Genomic DNA, 27,556 nt, shown 5'->3' on the forward strand with positions numbered 1-27,556 from the left:
GCAGAAGTCCTGAAGGCTGACATGACAGGTAATTGCCTTTGTTATATAGCAGATCTGGCTAATACTGTTTGCTTATTGTTTGTCTTTCTTTTCTGTGCTCCTTGTGCTTACGTTCGTGAGAATGCAGCATTATGTTAAAAGATTGTTCTCTGTGTGTAAATAAATATCAGTGTAATCTTAGCAACTATGCTAGTCTCTTCTATATCTGAAATATATGTTTTCTTAAAGCTGACTGTGAGTGTGTTAAAAAGCATTTGGAAACAGATCGTGTTCCTATTACTCTCCCTTTTGGGGATGAGAAAGAAACTTCTGTCCAGGCTGTCACAGGAACTGCTGCACTTTGGGTTAGCAGGGGATAGGATCTTGCTGGTTTACAGAAAACTGGGTGGTGGAAATGTTGATCCCAACACTACCACGAGTGTTACAACATGCTACAAGCTGACTTTTAAACTTTGATTATTTATGGAAAATGAGAGTGTTTATATTAATGTCTCAACCACTAGAATGATGAACCCATGCCTGTATAACAAACCCATGCTCAGCCGAGATTAGTGTCTTGGTGTAGCACATGCAGCAGGTTGGTGGGGTCCCTGTAGGAAAATCCTGACTGTTCAGATCCATCTAGCCAGCAGAAGTGGCTGCCCCATTAGCAGAGTGTCATCCTTGGGGCAGCGTGTGTCTCGTGTGCTTCAGCAGCCCCAGCCCAGGTGATTTTACAAGGCTTGGGCAACTGTACTGTGTAATCTGTGATAGCAAGGGACTGTGTTTGCGCTCACCTCAAATGATGTAGAGCAGATGGCAGCAAAGTGTTTAGAAACTGGCAAGCACACAGCCATACTTCCCGGTGGTGTTCTCCTAAACAGCATTAGCTCACGGACTCTCCTACTTACTTGCACTTGATGGATTTCTTTTCTATTAAGTTTTTCAGCCTCCTCTGGATTTTTAAAATTCATCTAGTGACAAGAAGTTCTGCAACATAATGGCTTATGGAGAGTCACCCCTTTTTGTTTCTCCAAGTTTTCTGCCACTGACTTTGCTAATCTCTAGTTACTTTATTATAGGATAAGTTAATCCCCAGTCCCTCTGTGGTTTTTGTATTTCAGAGTTCTCATGAATCTGTGAGACAAGTGGGTGTTTGGCATCTTGTGTTGTTGTATTTTTTCATTTGGTAGGACAGTGAATAATCAATATAATTTGAGTATTTAAAAACTATTGTCTACTTTTACTTTTTGTTGCTCAGATTCAAAGCTGGGTCCAGCGGAAGTCTGGACTTCCAGACAAGCTCTACAGGACTTATATCAGAAAATGCTCGTGACTGATTTGGAGTATGCTTTAGATAAAAAAGTGGAGCAGGACCTGTAAGTACACATCAATAAATCAGTGTGTGTGTAATGTGTGCTGATGAGCAGGAAACCCCAGTGCTTACAGAAAAGTGATTTGTTTCCTATGAAATGATTGCCTTATTTCCTTTAAAGTGAGAGCTGTGTTGGGGTGGAAAGTGAGAATTCACTGTGGATTAGATTGAGAGAGTTCTACAGATGAGTATTCTACTTCTGTCAGTTAGCAGCAACCGTGTCATGCAGGATTGAGTTTTGGTAAGCAAGATCAAAGAAAGGAGGAGAGAAGGAAGGGAACGTTAGCTATACAGTATCAAGGTTGATTTCTGTGGTATTGAGAGGAGGGGAAAGATGATTCTTCCTGATTTAATATTTCTACCCTGAATGATGTCTGAATTTAATGCACTTCATTTTCACGTTTAACGCTATATAATTAAACAGGTCTTTCCTATTTCTTGGTATAAGATGCTTTCAAAATAAAAAGGAAAGGATTTCTTTTGTTTTCAGTTGGAATCATGCCTTTAAAAATCAGATCACAACGCTACAGGGTCAAGCGAAAAATAGAGCAAATCCAAATCGCAGCGAAGTTCAGGCAAACCTTTCTCTGTTCTTGGAGGCAGCTAGTGGCTTCTACACACAGGTGAGTTGCAACAAATCTCTTGGTTGTGATACATCTGCATAGTCTGGAAGCATGCGTGCTGCAGTCATATGCCACATGCATGTGGGTCATTTGTAAAGCTTTGATTGACCTCTGTCAGTTCTCCTGCTCGACCAACTGCTTGTTCCCAAATGTGGATACACTGAGGATTTGCATGATGGCATGATGTTTCTGTGTCCCTTCCTTGTAACTCTTATGCCAGCTGTTAGCACTGAGTTAATGTTTTCCAGGAGCTATCTACAATAAATACAGCTTATTTTTTTGTGATAAAGCCTGACTTAGTGCCTACCACTGTTGTGCATATAAATAGCAGGGCTGTCCCAAAGAGTATTGTTTCACATAACAGCTTGCTAGTTTTTTTTATCAGTTTGTAGGCTTACAAGCACATCTTCATTCTTAATTCTATGTTTTTGTCAGAAATTATTTGAAATTGGAAGCTTCAGATATAGCTCTTCTTCCTGTTAAGTAAAGCTATATAGATGTGTGATCTTGTGTTAAGTATCTTCTGTGAGTTTTCGGTTCACTTCAGAAGCATGTTCATGTATTTATTCATCACTGCCATTTTTTGCTTTGTCTCTTTGCATGGTTAGATTTCAGCTTGTAGAATTCTGAAGAGAAAGTTAGCGTGTGGTAATGGCCTTTTTACAGCTAACTTGCCTTTTTTTTTTTTTTCCCCATTTGTTATGTGCTTGAGGAACTTGGTCAGTGCTGTCACCTGTAAATCAAGTAGTGCCCTGACTAATTGTTTTATCATGGCTAGTCTGTGCTGACTTTGGGTTGCAACGTGCAGCATAGGTCCTTCTTTCTTCTTCAGTTCTGGGTTTGATTTTTGACCATGTGCAAAGCAGTCCCTTTTTTTTTTTTCCCCCCCCAGTAACTGCATTGATTTCTTTTTGTTCCATTTATTTTTCCTTGGGCGTTGCTTTCTGGGTTGCTTCTTGTTGGAAGCAGCCAGTTGGACAGGCTGTGGCTTGGTTGCCAAGAGATGTCTGCCATCTACATCATTTGTCTTGCAAGTCTTTCTTGCTAGCAGTACTTCAGGAAACTTTGTTCTTCTGTATGACACCACAGAATCGGTTGTCTTTCTCAGTTTGTCATGTTAATCGTTCCATTTTTAGTCCAAAGACTGCTCAGCCGCAATACCTGCTTTCCAACAGTGAGGCCTTTATAAATGGCGTTTTGGAAAGAGCATGAATTCTCATGATTCAGCATGTTGGAAGATGTCTAGTTTCTCTTTTATCCTTTTATCTGTGAGGTTCCTCTTGTTTTGTTTTTTTTAATCTCCTTACCCATCTACTCTGTCTTTTATACAGTAGATCTAACACCAACCATTTTCTGCAGCAAACAAACAACACATTGAATCTTTAGCTGCTGGCAGTGCACATCTCTTATCAGTCCTTGGCTTTTTGAATGCATTTATCTGGAGGTGGGACTCAGGTTTATTTTCTTTGGAGGTTGAGTGTGTTCCCACCGGGGAGAAAGTCTGATAATTTTTACTTGGATTTCCAACTATGTAACTTGGTAGAACAAATCATTCATTTCAAGATGACTCGATGGAGTCCATCAGGAAAAACTTTAAAAGCACTAATTAGAATGTCAAAGTTCAGCTTTTCCTTGAATCAAATTTTGAGATATCTGATTAAGTAGCTACTGCCTAGTTCAGTGAGTGTTGGCTTAGCACAAATATTTACTGACTGGCAGTCCACCCAATGGGATAACTCGGCCACTTTTGCCTCGTGTTGCCTACAGACTTGGTTTTATTCAAGCTAATCCCTGAAGCTAAACCCCAGGGAGTGCTATTTCTTATGCTTCGAGTTTCTTCAGAAGGTGAATAGCACCTGTCTGTAATTGTCAGAGAATGGTGTCTGTTCATGTAGGTACCAAAAAAGACTATCCCTGTTTTGAAAACAAATGCGAGACTTCTAGACCTCTGATAATCCATCTCTACTGATGCTAGGTAGTTTGAATAGATGGGAATTGAGGTGCTTACTGCTTTGAGATGCATAGCTCCAGTAAAAATTCTCCTCGCAGTTCTGGGAAGAGTAGAGCAATATAAAGCTCTGTGACTTCCACATAAAGTAACGCAAATGCTCATTTAGCAACCTACACTTGATGACTTTAAGCATGTTCAGCTAATCCATGCCTCTGAGCGGTGATTTGTGTGCCAGTTTTGTCTGCTGTTTCAGTGCTGTTCTGATTGCTGCCTCTAACTGCTCCTAAATTAAACCTGTTCTTCCAGTTATTACAGGAATTGTGCACAGTTTTTAATGTAGACTTGCCATGTCGTGTGAAGTCTTCCCAGCTGGGAATCATTAGCAATAAACAGACGCACACCAGCGCCATAGTGAAGCCACAGTCTAGCTCCTGCTCCTACATCTGCCAGCACTGCCTTGTCCACCTCGGAGATATTGGTGAGTTTTTAAAGCAAGAAGAGATGGGACATTGAGTTCTGCCTCTGTGTTTAACTTTCACAGCAAGGAATCTGTGCGAGTGTGCTCCAAATTAGTGGCTGGTGGTGTACTTGGCTGTTGCAGGGGAAAGCAACACTGTTAGATATTTTTTACGTGTTAAACTTTAATGCATGGAGATGTTCAAGGGTGGCTTTGTAGTGATGTGGTAGGATCTTGTATCCTAGCATACTGACTGCATAGTCCATGCTATAGCTGGTGGGAGCAGTGAACTGTTGAAACTGGTAAGTATGAGAAAAACTTGTTGCAGCAGGCTTCTCCATTTCAGAACATTACTTTTAAATCCCTTGTATACGAGGAAGATGGTTAGGAATCCAGCCTTTCATAAATGAAGTTTTGATTTCGACATTAAATTTGACAGACAAATTCCTTTGAATAGAACTAAATGTTGTAAGAAGTTCTTTTTTTTAGAGGAATCTGCAGTTGTTTATGTAATGATCTAAAAGTAGGTGTAGTTGCTGGTTGTGCAGATAAGTATAAAAAATGTATTTGTAGCTCCTTGGATGTGTTGCTGTTGGCACAGCATCTTTCTAAATAAAAAATGATAAGCCATGACAACCGAACCTGAGGTAAAAGGATGTCTGTAAAAAGTTTGACTTGTTGAATCTTCTTGCTGTTTGGCATAGTTGTAAGTGCTGATACTTATTTCTAAAACGGTAATAAAACACTCTTGGGGTAAACTGGATTGTACTAAAGTAAGTGCAGGAAGATTGCTTTTGTTTGGTCTCAATTTGTTGGGTTTTTTGTTTCTTTAGCTCGATATAGGAATCAGACAAGCCAGGCAGAGTCTTACTACAGACATGCAGCTCAGCTTGTCCCTTCTAATGGTGAGTTGGGGATACTGATTAGTCTCATAATTTGAAAGGAAGATTTGAAGTGTCTGCCTTGTGTAGTGGTTGGAAACAACTGTACAAGAAAAGCCTAATCCATCAGTAAATCATTTAGGTAATAGCTGTTTGCCTGATCTGTGTCAATTTTCTTTTTTTGTGAGTATTTAATAACATGGCTTCACTCAAACTTTTACTGCTGCATTATGCTGAATTAGTCATTCAATTTTTTAGCTATATCTTAACTATTCTTCATCTTATAATAAAAATTTTACACTGCAGGCAAAAATATGAACTGTTGATATTTAATTTCTGTCATGAGGTAAAACTGGATTAGGTCTTACCTAATTATAGGGTAATAAATGTGTTGGTGGTAGAAGCCTAGTTTGAAAGTATCTTATTTATACAAAAAGCTTGCAGAGTGTTTGTTATCTAATTTTGAAGGATATGGTTAAAAAAAAAAAAAAATCTATGCCACAAATGTCAAAGCTTTTTCTTTTAAATAATACTGATAATTAGGCCGGAGGAAAAGGCTGAGCAGACTAATCTGAATCTTGTCTCTTGAAAATTTTAGGACTTTTTACTCCCTTTTAAAGTGACCAGGCTTGAACTCAAATCTAACCCACTTCACTTAATGACACTTGTTGGACAACTTGTCTTTTCTCTCCTTCAGGTCAGCCTTATAATCAGTTGGCTATTCTAGCTTCTTCCAAAGGAGACCACTTGACCACAATTTTCTACTACTGCAGAAGCATTGCTGTGAAATTTCCTTTCCCAGCTGCATCCACTAACCTACAAAAAGCACTTTCTAAAGCACTGGAAAGGTGAGGCTAAGCATGATGTATTTTGTTCAGATAGGATAGAGGAGGTTGCCTCCCTTGCCAGAACTTAGTTGTGTTTGGCAGTGGAAACTGAAGTCCCTTGACATCCCTTTCCAGTCAGAACATTGTTATGCATGCGTGGAACAAAGGATATTCTGTGTCTGGGATGCTTTTAGTGCAAGTAGGGAGTGCAGGACAAAAGCATGTTGTGCCAATGTGAAAAAGCAGCCTTGCATGGACATTGCTCCTTCTTGAACTTCACAGAGAAAGCTTGTAATGTTATGTGCAGCTCTGTTTAATTCCATAGACTGAAGCCAGGTGTTTTTTTTCTGACCATAGTCGTGATGAGGTGAAGACTCGATGGAGTGTGTCTGACTTCATCAAGGCATTTATTAAATTCCATGGCCACGTGTACCTGAGTAAGAGCTTGGAGAAGCTGAGCCCTCTTCGAGAAAAGCTGGAAGAACAGTTCAAGGTTAGTTCTAACAAGTATTAATTAGTATATTGAAGAGAATATTTTTAGTGGCAGAGTTCTGAAATTACAGTCCAATAATAACATTTTTCACGTGCTAAAGCAAGTGGAGCTCAAGTAGCCAGTTATGGAAGGTTTGCATCACAGTTAATAGTGGATAGTTCTGTTGACTTCTGCAAAATATTAGGATATTTTTCCCATTTGATACGTGGCGTGTTGGTGTATAAATCAGTGAAGGCAACTGATTCTCTGCTCCTCAACCTGGATGATTCTTGGATACCTCTGCAAAAGTACCTGCTTAATCTGGAAAGTCTTGGCTCAGTTGCCTGAAGAGTTTTGAATGCTTCATTTTTGGATGGCATACCATCACTCCCACTGGTTAATAAGACTGCTTTTAATCTTACTCAGACAACTAGCTTCTCTTGTCAGTGGCTTGCCTTTGAAAGTACAACCTTAATTTGTGCGTAGACCAGGGCTATTCAGAACATGTTTCCTCTGGAAAATCCAGGAGTACATATTAATTATGCAGACAGCTCATTAAGCTGAACAATACAGCAAAGTCTGAAACAGAGGGAACTTTTAAAGGTATGGGTGCAAGGTAGTACAACTTCAAAGTGGATATACAGCATTGTCTGTTATGTGCCTTCTGGAAACATCTTCGCTAGTAGAAAATGAGCAGCATGGATAAGTTCAATAGAGCAAATGGAGTAGATGTTTTTCCAAATGAAAAAAAGGGAGTGGGTCTTAGCAACTTAAAGAAATACAGGTCATCTTCGTAGTGTCAGTTTACCTTTCATTGTGCATTAAAAATGCTAGGTCCAAACAGTCATTGAAATAAAAGCAGGGCTAGACATGTATGAGCTTTGAATGTGAGCTGCTTAAGTGCTAAGAGTTTTTCAAAATTAAATAATTGTGTCTCTCTTTGTGTTGTTGACTGTTGAGCAAGTTCTGCTTTTTCCACAGTGCTTATAATCAATAACTACAAGCATTGCTCAGGCTTGTGGCTCAGGCCTTACTTTTTTAATTGATCCACAGTGTTGAAATAGAGCTAATTGAGCCCTATTTTATTGCTTGGATTGCTTTTGTTTACATCATGCAATGCTTAATTCACTAGAGAGTAACTCTTCTGACTTAGATGACTTGAATGTGGATGTGAAGTTGTTTGGATGGTGGATAACGACTGATTTGTGTGGCTGATGTTAATTGTGAATTTGGAAAGCAGTTGTAGGGGCAGGAGTGTTCAGCCAGGCCCATGGCTCTGCTCCTGCCAGCACCACTGGTTTGAATTGCCAACTGGCAATTGCTTCCTGCCTTTAACTAACAACCAAGGTTCCATACAGAACTGACATTTTTTCTGATGCTTACACTGGTTAAGCAGTTTGCCTGCCTGACTGTTGTCTGAAACAGAACGGATTGGTTGTGATTTAGAATAATACATAGATGCATTTGTAAATAGCTTGTGCTATTGCAGCACTCTATGACACATGAAGTTAGATGTGGAATTAGTCTTTAATACATAATCACTCAGTGGTTAACTTTTCCTGTTGTCTTTATTTTAAAATGTTGCCTTATCACTGACATTTCTTGGAAAGGCTGAGAAGAGCAGCAGGCACACGCGCTCCTGCAATTCTTGCATTGCATTACAGTGCTGTAATTGCACATTACAGCCACACTTTTTCTGGAAGAGAACCACTCCTAAGGGCTCTTTGATTTGTTACCTCTGTGAGCAAAAACCATGGGTTTAACAGCAGGCATCTGCCTGTGTCCTGCTGGGAGTGCCTTGTGCTGCACTATTAGTGAGGACCTGAAAAAATGTAGAACGAGTGTTGCCTTGAGGGCAGAAACATTAGTCCAGCAGTGCAGTAGCAGCTACTCTCATCCTTTCAGGGGGGTGTGCTTTACCATATAAAAATGCATGTTTTATGTATATGTCTCTGTTGCAGAGGTTGTTATTTCAAAAGGCCTTCAATTCTCAGCAGTTGGTACATATTACTGTTATCAATCTGTTTCAACTGCATCACCTGCGAGATTTCAGCAGTGAAACAGAGCAGCACAGTTACAGCCAGGACGAGCAGCTCTGCTGGACACAGCTACTGGCTCTCTTCAGTGAGTATGAAAACTGTTCTTTGCGTTTCTTTTGTTTTTACATGGCATCCATTAGTCATTTGCTGTCAAAAGGAGGAAAGTTAAGAGAGAGTGGTTATGCAGGGTCATTCATGTCTAGCGCTGCTGGTGAATGCTGAACTATTTTCTATTTTGCTAGGACTGAGGGTGACCTGGTGCTGACAAACCAGGTCTCAGCTCTTCTGTGCCTTTGATAATGTTATGTAGAAGTGCAGAGAATTCTTGACTTTTGAATTTATGAGTGCTTAACTCAAAAAGGCTTAAGCTCAGCTTACAAAACCCCTCCAGGTTCCAGCCTGAAGTTCACTGTGGAAGCACCAAGGTCATTTTTATCTGGTGCTGTTTCTAAGCCTGTGTGCTCTAACAGCTGCCTGCCTGCAGAGGTACAAATCTGTGTACATGCTGAGATGGAAAGTGAATAAAATGTGGATAGATGGTTGAGAGCTGGCCACTTACAATATGCAAACAAGTATTTTCTGGTCTGATTGTAATGGGGTTCTCACTGAATTTTATTGACTTTTTAAAAGAATTTGCATTTTACTTACAAGAGAGGAGGGGGGAAAAAAAAAGGAAAAAACTTTCTTCATGGTAGAAGACTACATTATAGGGTGGGGGAAGAGATCTGATCTGCCATTGAATTTAGATGAAGTAATTGGACTGCTGAAAGAACTAGCTCTTGAAAGTATGCTTTTATGACAGGGATTTATTTGATGAGATCATTTGATCAGTTTGAAAGTGTTATTCTTGCACTATTTTTTTTTTTTTTTTTTTTTTTTCCTTTTCTCACTTTTCAGTGTCCTTTCTTGGAGTTCTGTGCAAGTGCCCTTTACAAAATGACTACCAGGAGGACTCTGGGGCTGCATATCCTCTTCCAGCAGTGAAGGTTTCAATGGACTGGCTGAAACTTAGGCCCAGTGTTTTCCAGGAGGCAGTAGTAGATGAAAGACGGTAGTGAGTGTTAATCTTTCTTTTGATACATTTAATTGTGTAAGGTCATAATGACTGATGATATACAGATTGGTAGGAAAACTGATCCTAGACATTGTCGTTACATCTTCTATGATTTTTGTCATCTGAAAAATGTGCTTACAGTGTTCATAAAACATCAGTGACACATGTGATACGTGAGCAATTTCGGTGTTTTATTTGGCTTTAAATTGGCTTCAGGGTTGCTTGTAACTTTTAAAAGTTAAGATCAGAAGAAGATTCTGCTTTATAATATTTAACTTCAGCATAACTGAGTGTACCATTAGTCAGGTCTGTTGTAATGATTTCTCAGATTTATTGAGGTAGATGGCAGGAAAATACTTGCCTTAATTTCATGCAGTAAGTCATTGGCTTGGGCAGAGCTGGAATCCAGATTTTTTTTGGCTCATGATCTTGGAAATAAATTGGTTTTGGTAGAGAAGGTCTTGAAATGTCAGCACAGACATTACTGTTCTGGACTCTTGCTGGTTTTTCACTTCTGCTTCTAATCTCATAAACACGCTTAAATAGTTGAAAACTAACCAACTTGTTTATAGCCTGTGAACTTTCCATTAGTTATAGCAGTTCAGTAAAGTGTTTCTGATCTAGTAAATGTTTCTTCAGACTGGAGCAGTTACTGACACAGTTGGATGAGTATTTTTCCTAGGATTGCCACTGGAAGGAAAACAGCATGAAAGCAGCTTGCTTTGCTGCCTTAACCCTACTCCAGACTGGAGGAACATCTGAAATAGGAAAGGCATTTACCTGGAAAGGCAGATGAACCTGTAGACAAGAACTTGAGACAAAAACCAATATATCAGCATTAACCTGTTTCATTTCTTTGGAAACGAATTTTCCAAACCACATTGCATCTAGATTTTTTACGTGACTACATTGTTCCGATTTAGAGATCTCTTATTATGAAATCTCTATTTTCTTTCAAATCTGTAGTGAAAAGCTGGCACGTACTGTACATTGCAGCAGGCTTGTGCTCTCTCTTTTTTTCCCTCCTTTTGTTTTTTGTTTTTGTCAGTCACAGGAAGGAGTTATTGCTTATTTTAGCATACAGAAGCAATGTACAACATAATGCAACCATGTGGCTGAGCCAGGCTTTCAAATGCATGCCGCATTCTTCAGTCCAGGTGCTGGCTGGTGGCTGAAAGCCTGGCTGCGGCTGAAGGAGGACAAATATTCATGTCACTTTTAGCACAACAGGCAACTTCTTAAAATAGTTTGCCTGCTGCTTTCATAGCCACGATGCCCATTGCTAAAGCCAAAGAAGGTTGCCTACACTTTAGGTAATAAATAAGGCAGCCTGTTGGTAGTAGTTAAATGCTAAGCAGCTTTGCAGTGATTGTTGTGATTCTTAAATTATTTGCTCCAAGACCTCTGTAAGCAATTTCCAGTCCTAACTTGTACCAGTATTGCTGGGGCAAGCTTGGGTTACTGCCAGCTAACCCCCCACTTTTCATCTCTGTTACTTCAGACCTTCTTACCTTTCTGGTATCTGTTTCAGTGCAACAGAGCTTTGCTAATGTCAGTAGAACGGCAGGTGTATCTCTTAACATTTTGTGTCCAAACTGATTCACTTACCATCTTTTGATAGTAGGCAGCTGTGGACTGGAAAACACGGATTACAAGCAAGTTCAGATCCCTCTGAACTTTTGCTCGTGCAATGTTTTTGTCTGGTTAAATTCATAGCCAGCTTCCTGAGTTGTTGGCTCATGAACATGATACTGCAAGAGTCTGGCTTATTGGGTAGCCTTAGGCTGGCTTTTTGAAAATACCAAGTACTTCAAGACAGTGATCTTTTCCCTGACACTTGAGGAAAAACCTTTGATTGGAAATCAGAGAAGTAATATGAACTGTAACAGTGTAATAGATTTCAATATTTCTCTAATAAGGTGAGTGGCTTCCACGTTTTGTGGTTTTCACTTAATTTGTCTGCCTTCTGATTTGCAGCATATGGCCCTGGCTGATTTCTCTTCTAAACAGCTTCCATCCTCATGAAGAAGATCTATCCAATAATAATGGTAAGAATACTTCTGGTCTATGCTTTAAAAACAAACTAACAAAAAAAACAAAACAATACAGCCTTTTCTGATGATGTGGGAAATTGCAGTTGGAAGGTGATAGCTGAACAAGTTGTCTTCTATATGAATGCGTATGAACACTTGGTAAGTGCTACTTTCTCTTGCTCAGCTGACTGTGCTTTATTCTATCTCCTCGGGTTGCAGACTGGCCTAGTACAGTCAAGCACATTAGCAGGAGGCTTCACTGTGTATAGAGACCTTGCTGAGGTGTCTTTTTACTGTTCTGTACTAAATGCATTAATGCTTTCCTTATCTTGTTTACTGTCTATTCACCAGCAACCCCCCTTCCAGAAGAATTTGAATTGCAAGGATTCTTGGCTCTGAGACCCTCATTCAGGTGGGTGACAGCTGAAGGCAACTGCTCTTTGTAGTGTTGCTACTTTGGTAGACATTGATCTGTTCCCTATAGTATCTTGCTCATGAATGCATGCTACTGTTGGAATAGATAACATAGGACTCCAGTCTCCATTCTGAAGAGGCAAATAGGTTCTGTGCCAGTCTACAGTAAAGCTCTAGGAAAGTTACATGCTTACAGAATTGCTTATGGCTTTTTCTTCTGCAATCTTCAGGCTGCTAAACTGAGAGGGGAAAAAAATAAGAAATGAGGAAAATAATTTTTTCAAATATAATACGTTTTTACTGGTTTTTACTGTTTTTAACTGTGTCCTGTGACTAATGTCATGCTCCAAAAAAAGCACCTTTAATATAGAGAATTGGATCTGTAACTTGGATGCCTGTACTGTCATGCATGTAGGATCTGGTGAAATACCAGAAGTTATGATAAAGTAATACCGACTAATTGTGTTTCTGAAGGAATGTGGTTTTGCTGAGGGGAGCACTGTAATTAATATTTTATCCTCTCCTATTTCAATGCTAGGAACTTGGATTTTTCCAAAGGCCACCAGGCAATTACAGGAGATAAAGAAGGGCAGCAGCGTCGGATACGGCAACAGCGACTGATCTTCACAGGCAAATGGATTGCTGATAACCAGCCCAGGTAATCACAAATAGCTTTAAGTAGCAAATAGTTGTTTTCAGTTGCTACCATAAGCTTGGGTTGTACAAGTGACAGAGGTGTACCTGTTTTTCTTATTATTTTAAAGAGCAGTTTGATATAAAGTGTGCACGTTGCACTGATGCTGAAAGACTGGCAGCACTAATAACTCACAGCGTGCTGTAGTTAGCACGCTGCTTCAGGAGCTAGTTCTGATAGGAATTATTTGTAGTGAAATATCGTGTTTGATAAGACCTTTATAGTGGTATTGAAGTGCAGCCGAGATGAGAGAAAGAGTGTTAATGTGTGAGGTTGCCATATGAAAACCTATTTGGATATGCTTTTCAATTCCTCTGTCTTTTTCAGGCTGATTCAGTGTGAAAATGAGGTGGGAAAGCTGTTGTTCTTGACGGAAATCCCAGAATTAATATTAGAAGACCCTAGTGAAGCCAAAGAGAGCCTCGCCTTGCAGGAAACTTCTATTGCAGAGCCACTATCCACAGATGGGAGCCCTGGACTCAAATCAGTTCTGTCATCTGGCAGAAGTCTAAACAACTGTGACTCGGGAGAAAAACCAATGGTCACGTTTAAAGAAAATATTAAGCCACGGGAAATGAACAGAGAGCAGGGGAGGATCTATCCTCCTAAAGATGTGGGTAGGGAAAGACGGGACTATAGCAAAGGAATAGTAGCCAGTAAGAATGATGGAAAGAAGGATAACAACAAAAGAAAGAATGAAACAAAGAAATGCGGTGTGGATAAGATACAAGAAGCAGGAAAGCAGAATGTGGCAGTTCAGGTAAGCCTTGAGATCAAAGGGATACTGTATCTTAGGCAGTATGATGTTTGAGTGAGGGCCATCACTGCTTGCACAGAACACTGTAGAGCTGAGGTCTCTCCGCGGGTCCTGCAGAGACCTGCAATGCGCAAAGAAACGTGTCTACCTCAGAGACCAGACGTGTTACTGCCTATGGATTTCTGCTCTTTTCCTTGATGCTGTCTCAATTCTGGGGGGAGGAAAAGGTAGGGAACAGTGAAAGGTGACATTTCGTATGTTTATGTTTTTAAAAAGCAAGGACTTAGAGCTTGTTCCACAAATTGGTCGGGTTAACAGGGCAGCTTGCATGACCAGGTCCTAGTCACTCTTTCCCAGCTGTATTCTGCTGTGAAAGAACTGGGTGGTACTTTGCATTTTCAGGTCAGTTGCTTGTGCACATTTAATAAATTGAACGCATCACTGTACTGCATGTGAAGTCAGGTAGACCTCCTTGAAAGTAAGGAAGACCACACAGCTTTTAGACTGCAATTACCCTGCTCAGGTCCTTGTTCGGAATTGTTGGTTGTCACATCAGTGGCTCTTTTCTACTTGTGTTTTTCAAGGTGTGTGTTTTTTCCTGCATTTATGTGAGCATTGTGTACAAAAAATGATCACTTCTTAAGCTGATAATGAATCTACTCTTCTGGCTTCCATAGGGCAGTATGTAAACAGGGGGTTAGATGGGGAGGTGCTGTTGTTTCCCTAGAGAAACTGTGTGAGTTTTTCACCATTCTTACAAGTACAAATTACTTTGTTACGCGTTTACCTCCCTTGCCACTGTCCTACTGCTTCCTAGATCATGTCTGCAGAATAACCTGTCTTCTCCTCTGCAACTGCTCTGAGGGCCTTGTTAGCAAGATCTTGTTTTCCCTAGGCTGGATAAACCAGCTTTTTGTGTCTTTCTAGCATGCATTGGTTGGACCCTTGAATCATTCTTGTTATCCTCCTGATTATTTCTTGTTAGGCATCAACATTATGAGCTGGTAGGTCTGCACTGGCAGCATTTGGTAGTTTTTGGCAAGGTCTTTGCAGGTGTGAAGGGGAGTAGCTTGCAGAAACCATGTGGCAGTTGCTTGTGAGTCACTCAACAAGAGACTGGTACCTGAAAAACAGCTTAGATGAGGTAGAATAACAGGAATTTTATTTATTGAACGTGTCTGGAATGTGGTTGCAGGCCTGAGCATAACTCCCAGTTTCAGTGTTTGTGCCACAGTCTTGAAAAAGAAGGACCAGAGTCTGGAAAAACATGATGTTCTGATAAGTATGTGCAGTTTTTTGGCATAAGGAAGATACTGTCATTTTGACATAATTGATCTACCAAATATTTAATGCTTTTTAGTCTTAAGACTTATAAAACCAGCAAAAACACATTTCAAACCCAAGTGTAGCATACTGCGTTCTGATATGTTTGGTCACTGTACATCTCTTGTTGCATAGGTATTAACCCTGACTTTTTAGCCCCATCAGCTCTAGTTATATTAACTAGTACAGTGTTTTATTTTAATATAAATACGACTGGGAGGACTTATTTACCCAGATCTACTGCAGAATACGGGGAGGGTTTTCTCCTTGCTCTGCTGAAAACAAGCCAGTGTAGGTTTTGTACCAGTTAGTAGTCTACTTGCTTTCTCCTTCTTTGAAATTTCAAGCTTTATCTACTTCATAGTTCATTCAAAAACCTAAAAGCTATAGTCATTGCAGATCCTACTTAGCAAAAATGTTAGGATCGTTGTAGGGAAGTGATTAGTCCTGTTTCATGGATTTGTGGAAAATTGCATGCTCAGGATCATGAGAGTGTGGCACAAGTTGATTCTGCTCGCTAGAGGTGATGATGCTAGCTGCAAAGTGAGATATAATGCAAACTTACTCAAGGTGATGCTATCTTGAAAGGCCACTGGGAGGAAATGGTGCCTTCCCCAGGCAGTAGGTGGGGAGCCTTGAGACCATTAGGGATATAAAGGTTTGATAGTGTTGATGCTTCTGAGGTGAGATCAAGGAGAAACAAGGGAAGCAATTGAAATTTGTCTTTCTTGATTAAACAAATCCAGTAATTTAGCTTTCAGAAGCCACCTTTGGGGATGTTTTATTGCAGCTTTCAGCATATGGTAGGCTAGAACTTTGAAATCCCACTGCCATCTTTGAATTCTGATGTTACTATGAAAAAATGCACGCAGTATCAGTTATAAAAATGTTTGGCTTGTTGTGGAGAAAAGGGACAATATGAGTGAAATGTTCAGAATGTGACAAAGGGCAAAGGTGGGCAGTGAGCAGACGTGGCATGAGAGTGGGAGCAGAAGTTGCTACATCATTCATGGTATTTAGCATCAGCCAGACCATGAGGAGGAGGACTTACCTTCCAACTTTTTCTAATGGGAGATGAGAAATGCACCCAAACCTCCCAGTTTCATATCCTACATTTTTAATGAAATGAAAACAAAACTGTGCTCCCACAATTTCTAAATGGGAGAAAGACTTGCAAGAAAACTTGAATGCATCTGTCCCGCCACCCCAGTCATATTTTGGAAAGATGCACCTGTTCTCTTAGTCCTTTTAAATCAGCAGAACTAAATGTTAAAATAAATCCCACACTGATTTTTTTCTTTTTGTTTGCGTTTTTCATTTGGCCCCTGATTTAAAAAAACAAAAACAAAACAAAAAAAACACCACCTTTTCTTTCAATCACCTCTGAGGCTTGGCGTCAGGTCTGCTCCTGGGCCCTTCCTGTATTGCCCGGGTTCCTTGCTTGCTGTCTTTTTCCTGCCTGCTCCATCTTGCATTCCAGGCAGTTCTGCCGAGCTGAACAGAAAGGGAAAGTAGTCTTCCCCTCTGTCTTCCTCTCCAGGAAGACCCAGACTGCAACTGACTCAGAATCAGGTAAACATTACATTACATTCTTCTCTCTGCCTTTAACTGGTGCAGCTCTTTTAACAGAACATACAGCAGTTACACAGTAAACTGGAAGAGGTTAAGCACTTCAGCTATTTGTTGTATATGCCATTGATCAAAAGAATTTCATGATACTCAGGAGTTTGTGCATATTCAGCACCACGTGAGGAGGTTGAAAAAGTTATGTAGGAAGGTGGTAGTGTTTGTTTGTTGAGGTGCTGCAGGTAAGTAGCAGTAGCAGCACCCTAGGAGAAGCATTAATAGCACTGTTAGCTTTTTTTTTTTTAAGGCACTGCAAGCGAGTAGCTTGGTAAGTTCTTTGTATGGTCTGAGGATATTATGTTTGCTTCCCACTTCCTCACTAGAGGAGGAGCCTGTTGCAGTCTTGGGGTAGCTATCTTTCAGGTGCTTTCGTGAGGCAAGGAGTGCCTGAGGACAGAGAGCAAAGAATTGCATTCTGATGTTCCAAACCTCCTCCTAACACCGAGAAAATTATCTGTCAGACAACCTGATTTTGTTTTTTGGCTTGAGCTGTGATGTGGGTAATTACAGGAAAAGTAATCTAACTTCTTCTTGCTTTATTTTGCATTAGGTGAAATCCCAGACAGAAATGAGGAAGACTCCAGTGTCCGAAGCCAGGAAAACACCTGTAACTCAGACTCCAAGTCAGGCCAGCAGTTCGCAGTTCATCCCCATTCATCACCCAGGAGCCTTCCCCCCTCTTCCTAGCCGGCCAGGTAATTTGTAGTGTTTGTTCAAAGTGAGACGTTACTGTTGACTATGAAGAAAAACCTGTAATATTAGTTGTTATAACCTCTGAAGGTGGTAGCTGCTTTAATGAACAAGCATTCCCACATTGAGACTCTTACAGCCTAGTAAAGGAGAGGTGTAGCAGAACTGAAACAAAATGAATAAGATTCCTTATGCATCTGAATCAAGATCTGTCATGAAATCTGCTACCTTCCTTCTTGTTTAGTGGGTACAAGATCAAGGCACTTCACAGGAGGTTGTTTCTGTAGTTAGTCAAAACATGACAAAGACTTCTGCAAGCCCAGGAGAACGTGTTCTCTCTGCATAGGACTATTATAAAAGATCAGTCACACTGCTTTCTTCTTTATAGCTCAGTTCTTTTGTAGTGATGCTCACGCTTCAAGCTGTTACTTGTGTGGTGTCATCTGCTGTTGTAGCTGCGTTGCATGCTCCCATTTTGTTGAGGAGTGTTCCTGCCATGCCTTGCTGTCCATCTTTGCTCATAGAATAGCAAGGAGCAGTATCATTCCAGCAGCTGCTCTGTGCAGTTGCTAAATAAGACAGAAGCACCTCCCTTTTTCTAAAGTCACCACGAAATCTGGCTTGTCGTAGACAGAATTAAAGCTTCCTTCCAAACCTGGCTTTTTTGAGTGAGCTAAGGGGAAGAAATTGATCTTGCGGGTGTGAGGATTGGTTTGCTCACCATCTGTCTGCTTATCTAAATTAATCCTGAGACTAGTTATCCTGTGGGAGGAGGCAGGAGACTTATTGATTGCTTTTGTTTCTCAAAATGTGTGATTGAGGGAGTAGGAGCTTCAAAGGTAACACATCAAAAACGCCACGGTGGTGAGTGAGAAAGTTAGTGGAGGAAAACAAAAGCACAGAGATAAAGGGATGGAAATCCTGCAGTTCTCACAGATACTGCTGTGACAGGCTGTTATCAGCACCTGGAATACTGGCAGTAAACTTGAGAACTGTGATTGTAACTGTGTACTTGCAAAGGCAGAAAAGGACACTATAGTGCATATATGGTGTTATTTCTTGTACTCATAGTGTAAATATGCAAAATAAATTCACAACAGTTTCTTCTTGAGGAAGCTGTCTGGTATGAGAAACTGCAATGAAAGGCATATTTTTCTTTTGCAGGGTTTCCACCTCCAACCTATGTTGTCCCTCCTCCTGTGGCTTTCTCCATGAGCACAGGGTATACCTTCCCAGGTGGTGTTTCTGTCCCAGGAACCTTCCTCCAGCCCACGGCTCACTCGCCTGCAGGAAACCAGGTGCAAGGTGGGAAACAGTCCCACATTCCTTACAGCCAGCAGCGGCCCTCAGGACCGGGGCCTATGACCCAGGGACCTCAGCAGACACCGCCTCCTTCCCAGCAGCCCCTCTCATCTTTACCAGCTCAGGCAACAGCACAATCTGCAAGCCAGTTACAGGTCCAAGCTCTGGCCCAGCAACAGCAGCAACAGTCCCCAACAAAAGCTGTGCAGGGCCTGGGGAAGAGTCCGCCACACCACTCTGGGTTCCAGCAGGTAAGCTTTCCTTGACTCTCCAGGGACAGTGACTTCACCATTTCCCTGAGCAACCTATTCCAGTAACTCAGTGCGTCTTCTGAGATTTTTCCTAATTTCCAATCTGAACCTTCACTGGCACAAGTTAAGGCCATTACCTCTTATCCTGTTGCTGATATCTGGGAGTAGATGCTGACCTCACCACAGCCTCCTTCCAGGCAGTTGTTAAGAGCCAAAAGGTGCCCCTGAGCAATTGTTCTCCAGACTGACCCATCCCAATTAGCTGCTCCTCACAATATTTTCATTCCAGACCCTTCACCAGCTTCGTTTCCCTTCTCTGGACATGCTCCAGGGCCTTCATATCTTTCCTTTAATGAGGGGTCCAAAACTGAACACAGCACTCAAGGTGTGTCCCCACCAGGGCTGAATAGAGGGGATGATCAACATCCTGGTCCTGCTGACTATGCTATTTCTGATACAAGCCAGGATGCTTGGGACACTCCTGGTTCATGTTCTGCCAGCTGTCAGCTAACACCCCCAGATTCTTTTCCTCCACATAGCTTGCCAGCCACTCTGCCTCAAGCCTGTAGCAACACATGGGATTGTTGTGACCAAAGTGCAGGACCCAGCACTTGGTCTTGTTAAAGCTCACACAGTTGGGCTCAGCCCATTGATCTAGACTGACTAGATCCCTCTAAAGGACCTTCCTGCTCTCAAGTAAATTTATACTTCTTCCTGCCTTGGTATCACCAGCAAACTTACTGAGGGTGCACTCAATCCTCTCATCTGGATCATCAGTAAAGATACTAAACAGGGCTGGCTCCAACACTGACCCCTGAGGAACACCATTAGTGACTGGATTATCTTTCAAAAGCTGTTGTTAAGAATCTTACTTTGGAATTTTGATCTGTAAACTTCTGGGAGAATTTGATAAACAGATGAAGTTTAGGGGCATGAACTTATGGTTCTGAATTAAGAGGGAAGTTGGGTGTGTGGTAATCTGCTTTGTCTGTTTCTGTTTATGGACAAGGTATGAAAGTGATGTTTCTGAGATGCTTCTCTTGGGTCTTTGTAAATATGTCTCACTTAAGTGTGAGAATGGAGTCTGAATCTTACTCTTTCTGTTGGGCTCAGTTCCCTCACACTTAGTTCTGTATGTACGTGCTTGATGAAATCTGCATTCTGGCCTGTCTGACCTTACAGGCAAGACCCTCCTGTTGTTCTGGACAGCAGTTCAGTACTTTAATAAATGTGCTGTTAAGTGCTGGCTTCAAGTAAGGATTAGGCCTGGCTATTGGCACATAGCTTGTTGAGGCTAATATGCCTATCGAGTCTGAATGTTGGTGAGTAATGTAGCAAATTAGAATGCCTGTAATATATCTGTAATGGGTTGGCTAGAACAACAGTTTGAATGAATTTAGGCATTCAGTTAATATTAATTGTTCCTACCTGCTGATGAAAGCATGTGTCTTTGTCTTAGTTTCCACAGACAGACTCATCAAAGCAGCTCTGGAACCTGCCTCAAGTCCAAGGTTCACTGGGGAAGATTATGCCAGTAAAGCAGTCCTATTACCTGCAGGCCCAGGATCCTCTAAAATTGTTTGAACAGTCATTACAGTCTCCTGTGATGCAACAGCAACCTCTGGAGAAAAAAATGAAGCCTTTCCCAATGGAGCCATATAACCAGAACCCCTCAGAAGTCAAGGTGCCAGAATATTACTGGGACTCTTCCTTTGGCATGGCTGACAATAGGGTGATGGCACAGCAGTCTAATGTGGAGCGCAGGGGAAAGCGGCAAGGAGTCTTCCGTCCAGAGCAGGATGCTGTCTCCAGGATGACCTTTGAGGTAAAGATCTGTATTACAAGTGAAAAACAGTGAGGTTCTGGCATTGCTGACAGCTCAGGCAGGAGTGCTGTGTTTAGGAGTCCCCTCTAGCCCCAGGCAAGTTAATGAGTGTATTTAGTGGGGAGCTGGATGTTGGTGTTGGTAAATGGGATCCCGGCAAATGGTACTGAATTTGCCACTTCAGTGGGCTGTGTTGTGGGATCAGATTCTTGAAGATTTAAATCAAGGAGGTGCAAGTTCTGCTCAGTGTAGATATAGATGCCGATCTCTGTACTGTGTCTGCCAGGTCAAGAAATGTGGCAGCTGACAGGGGAAATTCTTGTCTGGCACCTGATGAAAACCATCCAAATAATTGCAATTGAGTTATTACCCTTTAAATAAACTCTTGCCACCCACAGAGTACCTTGAGTGTGTTGAATAGTTTGGCTACTGCAGCCTCAGCCTGGGCTACAAATCAAGGGTGGTAGGAGCAGCCCCATTGTGGGATTTTTTTTTTTCTTTGCTTTTCCCCCTCTGCAAATCCCACCATGCAGCAAGAGAGCTGAGCGACTCCCTTCCTTAGCTCTTGATTGCACTGATGGAATACTTTGCTTCTGTCTGTGCAGTTGTGCTTCATGCTGCAGTTTATAAAAAGCCTGCCATCTTTGTTATTTATTAACGGTCTCGAGTTGTCTGGAAGTGCTTCTAATGTTGTTTATAAGGAAACTTAAACAGAGGCTTTTTTAAACCTCTGGTCAGATATGCCTCTGTAGATGCACTCAATGTTCAAGAGATCAGCTGGGATCACTTAGCTTATCCTTCAGGGAGAAAAACCAGACAATATCCAGGAGACTGCCTCTACCCTGATGTCAGGCTGTGGCTTTTAGATGGAGAGTGGGTCAAAGCCTTGTTCTCATCCCTAAAAGGAAAGCATTGCCTTGGTGCAAGCACACTGCATACGGATAGAGACAGTGTCCACGGTGCTTGTTTTAGGCATCCCTTCCAAATCTTGGGATGCCAACTTTTACTTGCACTTGGCAGGGTATTTTTTTGCCTGGTCTGTGGAGCTGTGCTGTGGTGTAGTAGCCATGAGCAGAGAAGTGAGTCTTACAGGATTTCAGTTCCACAAGCAGAGGAAGGAAGATGCAAATGCAACCATAGTTGAAACCTAAATTACTCACAGCTCTGGAAGAATAATTAAAGATCTTATCAGGAAAAATAAATCATGTTCATTGTCCTTAAATGTAAAAAACAGATTTTGGTATTTGTCAGTAACGCGATGGGAAGCACGTGCTGTGTTAATTAAAAGTAGCTGCCCATCACTTTGGCTGTACCACTTACTTCACAGGCAGCTGCAGCACTCCTGGCACACGTTAGGCTGGTTTTGTTTTCTGCTCAGTGTTTTCTCTGTGCACCTCCACACCCCTCTGTTGCACTCTTCTCATCTCACCCTTCTGCATGCTGCCCTCTGCACTCCTCACAAGTCTGCCTCCCCCTCTGCTCTCTCGTCCTGCTTTGCTTCAGCCTCTCTCAGCTCTTGCTCTTCCCCGTTCTGCCTTCTGTTGTCTCACTGTGCTCGTTTCTGTCACTAGGACCCCAAGAGCTCCCCTTTGCTTCCTCCGGACCTGTTAAAGAGTCTGGCTGCCTTGGAGGAGGAGGAAGAGCTGATTTTCTCTAATCCTCCTGATCTTTACCCAGCTCTGCTGGGGCCTCTCGCCTCTCTTCCTGGACGAAGCCTCTTTGTATGTATTTGACTTAATACTGCTGCTTCTCTAACTGGCATCTCTTTCTTCTGTGAAGTTGTAAGAAATGGGAAGTTACTTTCTCCTCCCCATTCCTCCCCTCCACCTCCTCACCATTGAGTCAGTCTCTGTGTGAGAGCTCAGACCAAGGCCCCTGGCTCTGGATAACTGCAGAGGTGACTTAGCACCCAGTACAGCTCTTTGTCCACGTCCAAAGAGCAATCAGTGTAACTGGGACTTCTTTTTTTGTAAGCACAGTTCACGGGAAAGACACAGGATTGTCATTTAACATGCCTGTTCTTCTGCAGTTGTTTGGGGTTGGTAATAAGGATGTATATGGTGGAAGTCATCAGAACAAGAGTGTCTTTTATTGTGAGGAATTGCATAATGGCAGGGGGAAGCCACACTATTAAATGCAGAAGAGACTGTAAAAGGGCCAGATGGTTTTAGAAGAATACTGCAAGCAATTGTCCAAATAATCAGTAACTCCTATATCAGTACAGTAAGTTTTGACAGATTACTGTATGTGTATGTATTCCCAGTTCAGTAGCTAGAGGGCCTTTGAGCTGCTGAATTTTTACATTACCTCTGAAAATGCAGTAAGCCTTTCTTCTATAGCTAGGAGCAAACTCATTAAACACGTATTTTGGAAATGTGGTGGTAATAAGGAAGAGTTTTTTGTGGCTTGACATGGAATTTCTGCTTAATAACTCCATTCCTCAGGTTTTTCTACATGTCATTGCAAGGAGCCAGTAGCAAAGCAGGCCCCCATTGCTGTCATCTTAAATTTGCTAAGAAACTAATAAATAGCTGCTTCTTCAACAGCTTCCTTTGAAGCTCTTACGATTGCTGTCTGCTGTCAAAGGAAATACTTCTCTGTGCAAGCTGTGTGCATATGCAGAGTGTGAATTTTGTCTGCCTTTTAAAACGTGTTTTCAAAGTAATGAGTTGGCACTTTGAAAGCCTAACAAGCTAGGGGCTGCTTGCCAAGGAAACAAGGCTGTTTGTCTCAGGCTTACAGGACAAAAGCAAAGATATTCCAGATAGTAAGATGATGGTAGAGAAGGAAAACTAATGCAGGTTTTTGTTATTGGAATAATAAAATCTGATACGTCAAGCTGGTTTGAGTGCAAGAGAACTTTTGTTTGGAATGAGACTACAGATGTAATTCTGGATCATACGTGGTTTTAATTGATTTTACTGATTCTGTGACTTCAGTGATCCTGATCCTAAATTCAGTGGTGTTCATTGTCTGCCAAGCAAGCTTCAGAATGTTGCTGTGATTTGTGCTTTGGTGATAACCAGTTTCTTCCCCAAATAGGTTTGCTTCATGTCTGTATTTTTTTTTTTATTACCTAATGATAATAAGAGCTGAAGAAGGAAACTGAAAAACATTAGGCTGCAAATAACAGCTGTACGGGAGGGGGTGTAGATGACGGAATGGGTCATGGAAAAGGCCACGATATCTTAACGTGGAACCAGGGGAAGCTTTGGAACCTGTGCTGTAAATACTGGGGCTTTTCAACTGTAGTCATTTTTAATGAAAATGAGAGAGCACTAGATGAGGCTTGCACTGTTTAACACGATTAAATTCGCAGCTAATCTTACTGTCTAAGAGTGTACAGGAGTATTCAAAACTGAAAAGTCCTGTCAGTGAATAGCAACATACAAGGGTCTCAGCAGGTGTGGGTGAGTTCTCATGTCCCTGGAAAGGATCCTGTCTCACTGACACAGCCATAGGTTTGGTAGCTTTGGTAGGAATGTCCCCTGTAGATGTGTCAGACCCAAAGGCACTTAGGATTCTAAAAGCTGTTCTGTTAGCAGGGTTTGCCCGAGACTCTCACCTGTCCCAGTTGATTTTAGGCAATGATTACAGTTAGAAAGGAAACTTGTGATCTTCTGTTTTTCGCTTGGTCACCTCATCCTCCAGGGTACCGAGGCTGAAATACAAGAGACCTTAAACACGACCAAGTATACTTTGGTAGCTCTTCATAGCTTACTTTCTTCTTGCTCGCTTTGCTGAACACTAACTGCTCTTCTTCCACTTTTGGTTTTTGAAGAAGTCCCTGTTGGAGAAACCGTCAGAATTGATGTCTCAGTCGTCATCTTTCCTGTCCCTCAGTGGCTTTTCTCTTAACCAGGTACGTGATGACCAAAGTTGGAAGCCTTTATGCTGTTCAAACTTGCCTTTAAGCTAGATGTGTAGGCACATCCTTTGGTACAAACTAATGGCAAGCACCAAGGAGATCCACATGCCTAATTTTAGTCCGTATGAGCAAGATGATCTTTGCCTCCTACTGTTTTTGAAAATCAATGGTCTTCTGAAATTCATCCTAGCTATAGCTCACAGATGTGCTGTTGAGTCTTGTTGAGTTCCTGGGATGCTTTCAGAGGAATTGCTGAGAGAAAGGGTTCATCCCCAGGCTTTGTGACACAGTTGTTTCTTTATTCCTGACTGTTGGAATGCCTCTTCTCTTCCAAGGAACTGCTGAGCAGGGTCTTTTGAGTGGAAGCATGAAAAGTTTATGAAGGCATTGCGATCCAGCAGAAGAAATTCAGAATGTGATGGACTTTGTCAAGTAAATGTTCAAAAAAGATTCTGAGGAATGAGAAGGGTGTTAGAAAAGTGTTTAGATCTGTAACTGCTTCATTTGTGCGACCTGTTTCTCAAATTAATCTTGTACTCAAGCTCTTGCTTTTTTATTTCTTTGCTTTGCAGGAAAGGTATCCAAATAACAGCATGTTTAATGAGGTATATGGGAAAAATATGAATACCAGCACAAAAACAGAGGTCACCCCTTCAGTTGCCCATCAGGAGACTTCGCTATATTCTCTCTTTGAAGGGACCCCATGGTCTCCATCCCTTCCAGCCAGCTCAGGTAATCCTGGCATGAATGTCTCGACTTCAAGAGGATGGGAGTTAATTCTGAACCTACTCCAAGTTAACTGTAACTAGAAATTAAAAAGAAAATCTTTTACGAGGTCTGAAGGTTTCTGTTTATCTTTACATATCCTCTGAAATGTGATGGGATTCTGTCTCTATTGTAGTGTAAGAGCACAGATTTTAGTTGAAGCAGTTGAGCAGGGTGAAAGCTGCAGGAAGTGTTAGATCCTGAAATCTTTTCAACTTACTCCTCAGAAGTACTTGGGAGTAGGACTTAATTTTTAAAATGCCTGCTTTTAGTGTTGTTTCCTTGGAAAAAGCAGGAAGAACTAGATTTCATAATGCTGATATTTGAAAGAGAAACTGTAAAGAGTGAGGAGTAGAGTATGACAGTTCTTTTTTTGAAGCAGCCTACAAAGCAAACTAGCTTTTTCTTTAACCATTTTCGGAAGGGCATAAAATACATTAGAATTGTCATGGCTTTACCCTCACTAAAAATCCAGCAGAGTGTGAGAGGAAGGAAGGAGTTAGCCGAGTCTAACAAATGAGAGGATTTTAAATAACTTGTCCCCTGCAGATGTTGCTTGGTCATAGTGAAACTTTTGCAACAAACCAGAAGTGACTGCTGTAGATGAAATGGAGGGAGCTGCAGAGGGCCTTAATGCTAGTAGGGGTAATGGCAGGACATGGTTACAGCTTTTAAGCTTTCACTTCACCTCATTTGAGACCACGTAGCTTCCTGGCGCCCTGCTCTGCTGGTTCTCTTTAGGCAACACTCTGCCTGCGGACACTCCCACGTCAGCCTCCTCCTTTGCTCGGTGTTTGGTTCTGGTCTGAATTACTTTCAAATTCACAGAAATGTGAAACTTTCAAATTTGAGTTGTGAACTTGAAGCTCCTTGAGATCTAAAGTTATTTTATATTGGCTTGTGGAGCTTGGAGATAGGATTTTTATTGCTTTGGTTTGAGAAAAGGTGCCCAAGAAACTTGGGGAAAGCTTAATCTGTTAGCCAACCCTCTTGAGGTTGTTTTTTGTTTTGCTAAGTGCACGTATGCATTAAACAGTCATTCTGGTTTTTTTATATGCACAAACATTTCCACTTAGAATTTAGGAATTTGCATTACACTCATGTGAAGGAATAAAAACAGGCCTTCAGCACTGGAAAAATGGTGATGGCAGAATGGTTAGCAGCACTAAGAAAGTCAGAATGAGGAAGCTTCTCATCTTCACCTTTTTCCTCTTGCCTTCTAACCATCAGATCACTCGACACCAGCCAGCCAGTCTCCTCACTCCTCCAACCCCAGCAGCTTGCCAAGCTCCCCTCCAACCCATAATCACAATTCTGTTCCCTTCTCCAACTTTGGACCTATTGGGACTCCAGACAACAGAGACAGAAGAATCGCAGACCGCTGGAAAACAGATAAGCCAGGCAAGTGCTGCATTCCAGGCCTGGAAGAAGCCAGCTGTCTGCGTTTGTTTTGCAATAGATTTGTTTGAATTTGTCTCTCTTCCCCATTTCAGCGATGGGAGGGTTTGGTCTGGACTACCTCCCAGCCACGTCCTCATCCTCAGAGAGCAGCTGGCACCAGTCCAGCGCTCCCAGTGGCACCTGGGCAGCCCAAGGCCCCGCCATGGAGGACTCCTCAGCTGTGCTCATGGAGAGCCTAAAGGTGTGTTGAACTGAAGCTGTGCTCGGGCGTGGGTGCTTGCCTATGGAAAGGGTGTGGTGTTATGGGATACAGGCAGTGTGCACTGCGTCCGAGTTCACTGGGACCTTGAAGGTTTTTTCCCGCAGATCCATAGCAGCGTGGGAGGTGTGACCAGTGCTAGGAGATGTCACAGTTCTGCAGTTCTGCTGTTCTTGAATATTTTGTGGAACAAGAACAGGCTGGCAGAACTGGGAGAAATAACATTTGCTTTGACCAGTCTAAAATTAGTGATTGTTAATGTGCGATAGATTTTTCCGTTCACGAGGCAAGGGTAATCTTCAAGGGGAGCCTCTCTTCAGAAGGCCTTCTTTTGAAGTCTGGGTAACTTTCATGACAGGACAGGTATGAGTTGCAAAGGGAAGAGAGAACACAGAACAGTTTCTGCTTTTTCACCTGAAAGAAAAGGTCTGCCTCAAACCAGGAGGTGCTAGTGTTGACTGTTTGTTTTTAGTCCATCTGGTCCAGTTCCATGATGCACCCTGGACCCTCGGCCCTGGAGCAGCTGTTAATGCAGCAGAAGCAGAAGCAGCAACGTGGACAAGGCGCCATGAACCCGCCGCATTGAGAACGAGGTGGCAACCCTTGCAAACCAAGGCTCCATAAACCATGGCATGTTGGGTTTGCAGGACTGGCCCACACAGTCCTGTGCAGGTGGCAGCCCTCTCTTCT

The 27,556-nt window shown here is 41.9% G+C and overlaps 1 protein-coding gene across 4 annotated transcripts; it reads left to right on the forward strand.

Moving 5' to 3' along the window:
- SMG7 (SMG7 nonsense mediated mRNA decay factor) lies at positions 1 to 27,452 on the forward strand (the record flags this gene model as incomplete). Of its 4 annotated transcripts, XM_079536086.1 has the most annotated exons (22): positions 1 to 28; positions 1,241 to 1,358; positions 1,845 to 1,977; positions 4,235 to 4,406; positions 5,219 to 5,290; positions 5,964 to 6,114; positions 6,451 to 6,586; positions 8,527 to 8,689; positions 9,502 to 9,658; positions 11,636 to 11,706; positions 12,043 to 12,103; positions 12,644 to 12,763; positions 13,127 to 13,412; positions 17,056 to 17,200; positions 18,360 to 18,748; positions 20,208 to 20,573; positions 22,145 to 22,294; positions 24,355 to 24,435; positions 25,014 to 25,173; positions 26,437 to 26,607; positions 26,700 to 26,848; positions 27,339 to 27,452. In XM_079536086.1, 22 exons carry the CDS (start codon positions 22 to 24, stop codon positions 27,450 to 27,452), a joined length of 3,372 nt encoding a protein of 1,123 aa, XP_079392212.1. The 4 variants fall into 4 exon arrangements, with proteins under 4 accessions (XP_079392212.1, XP_079392213.1, XP_079392210.1 ...); XM_079536087.1 differs by lacking the exon at positions 22,145 to 22,294; XM_079536084.1 differs by lacking the exon at positions 1 to 28 and having other exon boundaries at positions 1,306 to 1,358; positions 13,127 to 13,559.
- Between the last annotated feature and the right edge of the window lie 104 nt (positions 27,453 to 27,556).

This window comes from Tetrao urogallus (assembly GCF_951394365.1).
Source record: "Tetrao urogallus genome assembly, chromosome: 5".
NCBI lineage: Eukaryota > Metazoa > Chordata > Aves > Galliformes > Phasianidae > Tetrao > Tetrao urogallus.